At 34.9% G+C, this 9,871-nt stretch overlaps 1 protein-coding gene across 1 annotated transcript; it reads right to left on the bottom strand.

The window, feature by feature from the left end:
• Positions 1-661: 661 nt before the first annotated feature.
• Positions 662-2,163, bottom strand: LOC143364671 (uncharacterized). The gene is made up of 2 exons (XM_076804887.1): positions 1,944-2,163; positions 662-1,869 (listed from the first exon to the last, which is right to left on the bottom strand). Exon 2 carries the CDS (start codon positions 1,775-1,777, stop codon positions 662-664), a length of 1,116 nt encoding a protein of 371 aa, XP_076661002.1. The 5' UTR covers positions 1,778-1,869; positions 1,944-2,163.
• Positions 2,164-9,871: the final 7,708 nt, after the last annotated feature.

The raw sequence follows: 9,871 nt of genomic DNA, 5'->3' as shown, positions 1-9,871 counted from the left end.
CAATATTTATCTACTTGTAGGTCTATAAAGGCTTCATAATTCTTTACCTTACCCACATCATACTTGTCTTTTGCGAAAATCCTTTTGTAATTGTCTAGTAGGATATTTATCTTGCTTCTTTGGTCAGTATTTAAATGTTCAATATCTATATTGAATTCATTTATATTAATACCATCATTGAAATTTACTCGAAATTGATCAGTTACATTTTCCATCTCAATTTCTTCTTTATTTTGTATCTTCTTTCTGTTATTGCTTTTGGCTCCAATATATAGTTCATCTTTTGATATATTACCCTTATCTACTTTGGACTTCGTTTCTTCTTGTAATTGGATATTTAAATTCCTATCATGGGTCAATCCAAATCTTTTTATAGTATCTAGTCCTAATATCATACCATAATGGAATCCATCTTTATTGTACACAAATGCATTGATTTTATCTTTAATGTTTAGTATATTTGCATTTACTGTTATTAAGCCATCAGTTTTACCCCTACCACTAATTGTTTGTATTGTACTACTGAAGTTTTCTTTCATTAAATTTTTTATTTTCACCAATTTAGAGTTGATCAGTGTGATATTTGAACCAGGGTCATAAATACCTCTGCATTTAGTATTTTCATTTAGTATCACCTTAACCTCAATCAGTGGGGGGAAATCTAGTTTTTTGGATCTTCTGTATTGTCAATTTCTAATATAGTATTAGTTATTCTCTTTTTTTCAATGCTTTTGTTTCTGTCTTCTTTGAACCAACACAATTCTTCGGGGTGATATCTGTTTTTATTTCCTTTGCTCTCACAAATTTTACATGGTTGTTTTAAATTGGATCTTGCTTCTGTTTTCATTATCTTGTTTGATTTTTTTCCAATGTTTTCATATTTTCTCAACTCACTGAATAATTTAACTGGAGTTGTGGTATCTTGTCTGTCAATTTTGTTTCTAACGAACGTTGGTAGTCCCTCAGCAATCAGATCTACTAAAATTCTATCATCCATATTTTTATTGGATTCCAGTAATAAACGTTCTTTTTTTAGTGCATATTCCAGAATTGAGCCTGTGAAATATTTGTTGTTCACTGCATAAGTGACAGATGACCAACCTTTATCTGCGAAAGTTTGTAAAAACTTTTCTTTCCATGTTCTCCACTCAGAGTTTAATGTGTGTTTGATTAACATAGAGTTAAACCAATCCTTTACTGCATCATCTAAGAATAATCTAAGAGCTTCAATCTTCTCAACATCACTTTCAATATTCAATCTATCACATTCACTTTCATATGTCTGCAACCATTGGTTCGCATTCACTTTTTTCCCCTCAAATTTATCAAGAACAAATTTTCCGCACAGTTTGTTCAAATTTCTGTCTTTACTTTCTTCTGCAGGTTTTTCTCTTCCACCCAATTTTTCAAGAAGTTTTATTAAGGTTTCATCTTCTTGTATTTTAGAAGTGCTTGGTGCAGTTTGTTCTGGGGTAGAAATATCTTCTAGCAAAAAGTCCTTGACTATCATATTTCCACTTTCATCTTTATAGAGTGGTAGGCTTTCATCATTTAGCTTTATCCACACCTTTCTGCATTGTCCACGTTTTTTTAATGTATTTATGATTTTTTTGAATTCTGGTAGTTTTATAAGTTCTGGATGTTGTTTGTATGATTGATAACATCGTGGAATGTGGAATTTTTTCCCATCTTCATCGGTTATGGATTTGATTAGAATGGTGCTTGACTTTGGGTCCTCATCAGCAGCCATTTCACATTCAAACTGTAGTTTTGCCATTTCTTCTATTCTTGTCCACAAACGTAATAATTGTTGATTTATAATATAGATATGGATAGGGCTAGTGAAGCAATGAACACACCTTGATTCGTCTAAAATTAAGAGTTAATTTATTTTAGTGAAATGAATTAGACTAGAATACACTAATTGCACGTGGTCTACTAACCTAAAATTAAGAGAATCAACAATTAATGTTTATGCTCCCACTTCTCTGTCAACCAGTTCTTGTTGAACAAATCCCGATTTCTAGCTCAACAACCAATCTTACAATCCACAATTTCTCTACAGGCTGTAGAGAAATTGTCTATTCATTCGAATCACGGTTCTTCTCTGAAATTCTCTATTTCTCTCTTTTTTCTCTTTTTTCGACCGTTGTTGTTTTCTTCTCCATTTGGTGGCGCCACCTCCCGAACGTCTCATGTTTTAAGGGGGCCGGCAGGCATTTGGCCTTGACTGTCACGCCAATTCTCGAACGGTCCTCGAACGGTCAGTAGGGAAAACTCATTGTGGAATGGTTAAAATTTTTTTTGTGGAACTACGTCGCGTCTACGAGATATCGGTAAAAAAGAATATATGCAATGCCGACTTGAGTAGTAGCAGAAGAGAGAAACGAAAATTGAGAGAGAAAGCTTGCGACTAGACATGGTTGCCACATATCATCGTTCGCCTCACTGTTGCCATGTCGTCAAACCCGTAAATGTACAAGCGTTTCGTGAAACTGATTCCTGCCTCATGAGCCCAATTCAGCCGACCAACACATGCTAACACATACATTGCCACGGGCGCGTAGATATACGCAGGACTTGTTGTCACATTACCTCTGCAGTTTTTCGCTAATATCTCTGAAATGAAACTCGAATGGCGGTCAGTGTATGCAAAAGCTAAGGAAATCATTTGATTTATATTAAATTGAATCAGTTTATTCTTAACATTATAATAATTTTATACATATTACCAGGACTTCTTGAAAATGAGCCGGAATTTACTTCCTGTCAGAAAGAAAATTATATTCAAATCTCATTTAAATGAAATTTAAAGCAACTCTTTTTATGCCACGAAGCGCATAAATGTAATAATATATTTATATTATTATATATATGTATATATATATATATATATATATATATATATATATATATATATATATATGTCTCATATTACGATATTATAAATTGTATATATATATATATATATAAATGTATATATCTTCTATGTCATGCCGTATTTGTTCTAGACTTCAAAAATTGGTGTGGCGCGACGGTAGCGTGCCAAGCTTTCACCCCGACGACCAGGGTTCAAATCCTGCCTACTAACGCATTTTTAAAAAATTTTATTATGTTTTATCATTATGTATTTATATTTTCAATCGATTAACACGCATAAAATTGCATTCTGAATTATAAATAGCATGTATTTATTTACTAACAACAAGATTATTTACTATTATTATATATTATTATTTATATAATAATTATATATTAAATTTTATAAATTTCCTGTGATTTTCCGGATTTCGAACAAGTTACTATTACGTTTGTGTGATGTGACATAAGTTCATCCTTTTCTTGAACAAATGCGGTCTTTTCTCCCTTATATGATATTATCCTTTCGAACGTTGACTGATACTGACATCCTGTCTGATCCGTAATTAGAATTGCGAGGTGATATTTTTTACTACTTTCCGATAATTTTCGGCGGCCTGCTATATTTTATTCCGCGCTTCTTCATTATGGACTTCAAGCTTCATGCATCAGTCATTTGTTTACCGAGGTCATTCCACGCGAAATCGGGCACATTTTCGAGTACTACTGTGGGATTTTGTTCAAATTTGAATATGTTGTAGTCTTTGGCGACCTATGAACAAATGTCAAAGGATTTCTCGATATCTTAAAAATTGTTGATTTTAAATAGACGTGTTAAAAAAAGGATCACCCTTTCTTCATTACATTATAAAGTCAGAAAAGTAAAACCATAAAAGTATCTACTAAAAATGTTTCCCCTTCGTAATGACCCCTTTAGAAGGATGGAGAATTGAACATTGGCTTCACAATGAGCTGGAAAAGGACGCGGAGTGTCCCCGTTTCAGGTAGGTGAGTGGTGCGCTCCGCAATACCTGCAGACTTCGTTTACGACTAGACATGTGCGGGCCGCCCGGTATTCGGGTTCGGGTCGGGTCGCAGAAAGTCGGGCGGTCTCGATTCGGGCTACCCGAGAGTTTCGGGCTGCCTGCTCGACTTCGTCGGGCGGGTTCGGAATGAATCGGACAAGTTCGAGCGAGCGAGTTATCGCGATACCTGAGATTCAACTCTGCGTTCTTATGAAATACATAATGGCAATAATGATACTTCTTTCATAGCTTAATTAACGTAATTTTTAATATACTTGGTTTTTTTTCATAATTACCGTAGGTATAATTGGCAAACATATGCATAATCTTTATTTGTATGAAAAATTTAAGTGACAATATTTCTGGCATTCTGACGAATTTGTTCCTCCGAATGAACTTGCATATGTATCGATAATGTCGTTAAAATATCCTTACGAAATTACATACAACTAGAACGTATGAGAATATGGTAAATTATGACAATTTTTTACATTTTGTGCTGTTTTCTCTTAAGTTTTTCACGTGTAACGTGCATTATTTCGAAATCATATATCATTGTTACCATTATGTATTTCATAAGAACGCAGAGTTGAATCTCAGGTATCGCGATAACTCGCTCGCCCGAACTTGTCCGATTCATTCCGAACCCGCCCGACGAAGTCGAGCAGGCTTCCCGAAACTCTCGGGTAGCCCGAAACGCTCGGGCCGCCCGATGTGTCATGAAGTATCGCGCGCCCGACTTTCTGCGACCCGACCCGACGATTCGGGCGCCCGACAATCGGGCGGCCCGCACATCCCTATTTACGACTAAATGACCCTTTTTTTACCTCGAGAACTATGGGTCATCCCTGTTGTAGTAATGTTTCGGCTTTTATTCAAATTTTAATATATGTAGTGTTTAGTGACCGAATCTCAAAGTATTTTTCGATCTCTTATAAATTGTTGATTTTACAGACATTTCAAAAAACGTGTCGCCCTTTTTCCATTAAATTCTAAGACTAGAACTCCCAAATCGACGATATGACCTTCCAATAACGAATAAAATTTTTTTTATCTTTTATTCGTTATTTGAAATTTTTATTTAAACATATATATTGCAGACAGTACCTTGCAGACTGCAAAGCCGACAACATAAAATTCTGGTTTTGAAGTATATTTTATGAAACCCTAATTGTCAAGTAAATAATCACCACGTTCTCGTGGTTTTCATTGAGGAATGACACCTTTCTTGTAGAACATATTCAAGTCACATACAAACTCACATCTATACATAATCAATCAGAATTCTCCATTCTTCTGAAGGGTTCATTTTGAAGGGGAAATTTCAGGGAATGTGACCACATTTTTTCCAACATGTGAATCACTGGCTCATCATCGAAAAAAAAACGTAAAAAAAAAATTTGTTTACACTTTCCTACACTATAAAGTTACTTGTCATGGTCGAAAACATTATTTTACAACAGCCGTATCCTTTCTAAATTAAACAAAAAGGAGTGTAGCTGAAGTGGAGAAACAGTTCCGGTGATAATAATTCGCAAGCGAAGCCCGTTCATCGACAATGTACGCAGAAATTGCAAACTTCGCCTGTAATTTCTAAAAATAGTCCTCAAGCTGCAAAAAAGAAATTATTGCTAAACCTCTTCTACTGTCACATGGACAACAACATATTTCATTCTAGTTAGTTACTGGAATATAACGAATATTTCGAAGCAACCTGGCGTTACGAGACGCGTAGCGACACGTACAAGGGTCAGAAACCTTTCCAAATTGCCGCTTCAATGTTGCAACGAGCAGTTCATAAATGATCAATTGTCTTTGCCAAACGTTCAATACATGTCTGTACAGAGCCCAAATTTCGAATTTCCACCTCATCGGGGAGTAATTAACAATATTCGGCAGCATGCCGCCGGTCGCGAGGCGTACGAAACAAGCCTGACGTTACGAGCCGCGTAGCGGCAAGTGCAAGGGTCAGAAACCTTTTCAAACTATCGCTTCAATATAGCAACGAGCAGTTTATAAATGGTCAATTGTGATTCCCAAAGGTTCAATACATGTCTGTACAGAGCCCAAATTTCGAATTTCCACCTCATCGGGGAGTAATTAACAATATTCGGCAGCATGCCGCCGGTCGCGAGGCGTACGAAACAAGCCTGACGTTACGAGCCGCGTAGCGGCAAGTGCAAGGGTCAGAAACCTTTTCAAACTATCTCTTCAATATAGCAATGAGCAGTTTATAAATGGTCAATTGTGATTCCCAAAGGTTCAATACATGTCTGTACAGAGCCCAAATTTCGAATTTCCAACTCATCGGGGAGTAATTAACAATATTCGGCAGCATACATATCGTACATACGTAAACCTGTACTATCGATCTGCATTATCGACCGTATTCTATCGCAACGTACAGTGTTTGCCGCGGAGAGACCGTGGCGCTAGTAACCTGAACCGCAAAATTGTGCCTTTTTTTCTAGTCATTTTACGTCTTAAATAAGTAAGTAATCAATTAAAAATGCATACCACCGTGTTTGTACATGTCTTCGCTATGTCTGTATAGAGCCCTTTTTTCGATACGAACACTAAATCTCGCGAAATTAAGAGAATCTCTCAGCGGCAGCCATCTTGTGACGTCATACTTGCTTCAGAATTCGAATTTTCTGCCGAATATTGTTAATTACTCTGCGATGAGGTAGAAATTCGAAATTTGGGCTCTATACAGACATAAATTGGACTTTTAGGAAACACAAGTGACCACTTTTAAACTGCTCATTGCAATATTGAAGCGATAGTTTGAAAAGGTTTTGACCCATGCATAAGCATATGGATTTCAAACCCTGCCGGCCCCCTTAAGGCGCATATGCATGTATATGTACACCGATCTCACATATATATATATACCTGACCTGGTGAAAAAGCGAATATAATATTTTTTTTTACATAATTGTTGGAAAGTGTTACTTCGATACTTCCCCTTCGAAATTTCGTTTTTTTTCAGGTAGCCAATTGCAAGTGAACCGACTGATCGACCGCTATTCACCGGCAGGCTTGGAAAAACCAATGTCCTTTATACTATGGATGGCATTACCTTTACTGTACACTGGGAGTGCACAACACCCTAACAACAGTTTAGGTAAAATATGTAAATGAGATCCCCGATAACTGTTTCAGTCAGAACCGATATATAACAGTCTGAAACAGCTATTTGCAGAACAGTTTCAGTCCCTATCAGAAAAGTATAATTGCGAGCGCCAAGGACTAAATAGCCAGTAGTTATAATCTTTGGAAGTGAGAACGAACAGGTCGATATACACATATAATATATGTATCAATATATCATTTCTTTCCTTGAGACTGTCTACATTCTGAATCCTACATGTATTGCATATTACTTTTTAATAATTTATTACATACATAAAATGGTACTGTTTATTACATCCTGTGTTTCATATTAGGTACTGATCTTTTAATTACCGACAATTAATAAAAATGTGATTATTAATAATCACTGTATTATTTTGTGGAATTAGCTATTAATTCAACCAGAATATTTCATCTCTGTTTAAATACAATGCTTTCTGCTTCTATACTCATTTCAATTTACATAAATAAACTTTTATTTATTGATAGTAAACATAATAACAATTGTCGTTGAAAATTGAGATACCTATTTAGCGCTATTTTTATCTTGTATTTGATTCATATAAACTGTTGTTGGCTTCTTTGAACCTTTTGCGATCAAATACAATTTTCAACACGGACGGAAAAATATTCAAAAGATTGTCACTAAAAATTTTAATGACAGTAGTTATGCGTTGTTATTCCATATTCGTTACAAGTTGCGGCATGTCTGTTATTATCGATAATAATTATCGATATTGTTATTATTGATAAGCAATTGTTTCGAAACTGATAGCAATAATGGTAAAAGATCAGCTAAATCTGAACTCCTGTATGCTTTTACGATATAACGATAAGTCAAATCAGTAGTAAACAGAATTTTATACAAATTTATTGTTTATAATTAATAAATTCTTGCACAATTTATGAGAATATTTGGCAAAAATAACTAATGATTCTACATGTAATGTCAATATATAATAACAGACACGCCGCAACTTGCAACGAATATGGAATCTCGCATAACAACTGTCATTTAAATGTTTAGTGACAATCTTTTGAATATTTTTACGTCCTTTTGAAAATTGTATTTCGTAGCAGAAGATTCGAAGAAGCCAACAACAGTTTACATGAAACAATTTCAAGATAAAAATAGCGCTAGATAGGTATTTCAATTTTCAACAACAATTATTATTATGTTTACTATCAATAAATAAAAGTTTCTTTATATAAATTGAAAAAGCATTTATTTAGCTTTAAAGTGAGTATAGAGACAGAAAGCATTGTATTTAAACAGAGATGAAATATTCAGATTCAATTAATCATGCAATGGCTCGTTTGGTTTAGTTTTCCAGAATTGGCACTGTAACTTGGAAAGTAACCGAAAATACGCGCTGTGCGTTACACGGCAGTAACGGTAAACTGGCAACTATGCGACGAATATTCTCCGATGTTATTTGGCAACTACGCCCCCGATACCAGTAATTCAATATAATTCCTAAACTCACCACTCTAAATCGTAGAGGGCATAGCAAAACCTTTGAGTTTTTGAAGAGTCGGTATTTCAGAACGTGAGACACGAAGTCCCATAAGATGATAGGTCTATTCTATACCTCGTCGGTGCCTCGGGACAGCAGCGTTAGAATCATTCACGCATCTGAACTATTCAAAATTAAACACATAGTTAGAATCATTCGCGCATCTGAACTATTCAAAATTAAATACATAGTCAGAATCATTCGCGCCTCAGAAAAACACAGTCCGTTACTTTCCACACTGCTACCACTGTTCCGAATTTAACCAATCACCTAATGTTAACTCGGCATGTGATAGTGCCGTGTATTATTATTAATAAATAAACATTGCTAAAAAACATGACATTTAATCAATTCATCATCCGGCACAAAATATAACACAGTCCGAGTGTAAACACGCGTGTATTATAACTCTATGTGATATTAATAATGATAATATTAGCACCATAAACCAGGAAAATATTAACATTACTCATCAGGCTATAGGCTCAGATTATTAAAATAATTAAAAAGTAAAAGTAAAAACAAGTAAAATAGAAAGATAATGCTAGAAATAAAATATTGTCGAACAGATCAGCAAATAGCATAACATAAGTAACATGTTACAACAATTTTAATAGTTAAGAGGAAGTATTAAAAACAGGGGCCAAAAATGATAGCTATTCTAAAATGTTCAACGATAAAAATCATTAATAAAAAATGGATTATTTTTTAAATTTAAGATAAGGTTACAAATAACAATTATTAGTGCCCAAAAAATTGAATCCTCCTCTATAACTGTTTTCGATGAAGAAAAACTCTTTCGATTGCTCAAAGCGGTTATCGGTGAGAGAAGTTCATTTCGATTTCTCATACTCATAACAGTTACACTGTCCAACACCAAAAACATTTTGCAACACCTGTTGGGGGATTCTTATACACTTTGTCATTCTAAAACCAAATCCGCCAACAGAATTGCTCTATCACGCAACGTTTTCGAAAAATATTGGTTTTCGTAAAAATCCATGATTTTGATAAAAAATAACGTGTTACGCAAAAACTAAACACGCGAGAAAGTTCAAGTTTGAGTCAAGAGATAAAGCGGACTTTCCTTTACATACAGCCAATAATATATATAGCCAATTTGTTGGAAACAATGGATGTTCCTGTCCACACCTCCAATAAACCCCCTGGCGGGAGAACCCGACAAAAAGCCAGAAGAAGTTTGCCCGCGCTTTGTACCACACGCGTTTTACAAATGTATCAAAAGTATTAAATATATTCGTTATTTTGCATTACTACGATCTCGTGGTCCCGCCTCAATTATTCACCAACACAATTATATTTTTATTAAACATT

The sequence above is a fragment of the Halictus rubicundus genome, unplaced genomic scaffold (assembly GCF_050948215.1).
Source record: "Halictus rubicundus isolate RS-2024b unplaced genomic scaffold, iyHalRubi1_principal scaffold0831, whole genome shotgun sequence".
Lineage (NCBI taxonomy): Eukaryota > Metazoa > Arthropoda > Insecta > Hymenoptera > Halictidae > Halictus > Halictus rubicundus.
Note: the sequence above shows the minus strand (reverse complement) of the source record. Positions and strands in the feature narration are given on the sequence as shown.

Coding starts and splice junctions, on each gene's coding strand:
- LOC143364671 (XM_076804887.1), bottom strand. CDS start 1,777: ATGGCAAAACTACAGTTTGAATGTGAAATGGCTGCTGATGAGGACCCA.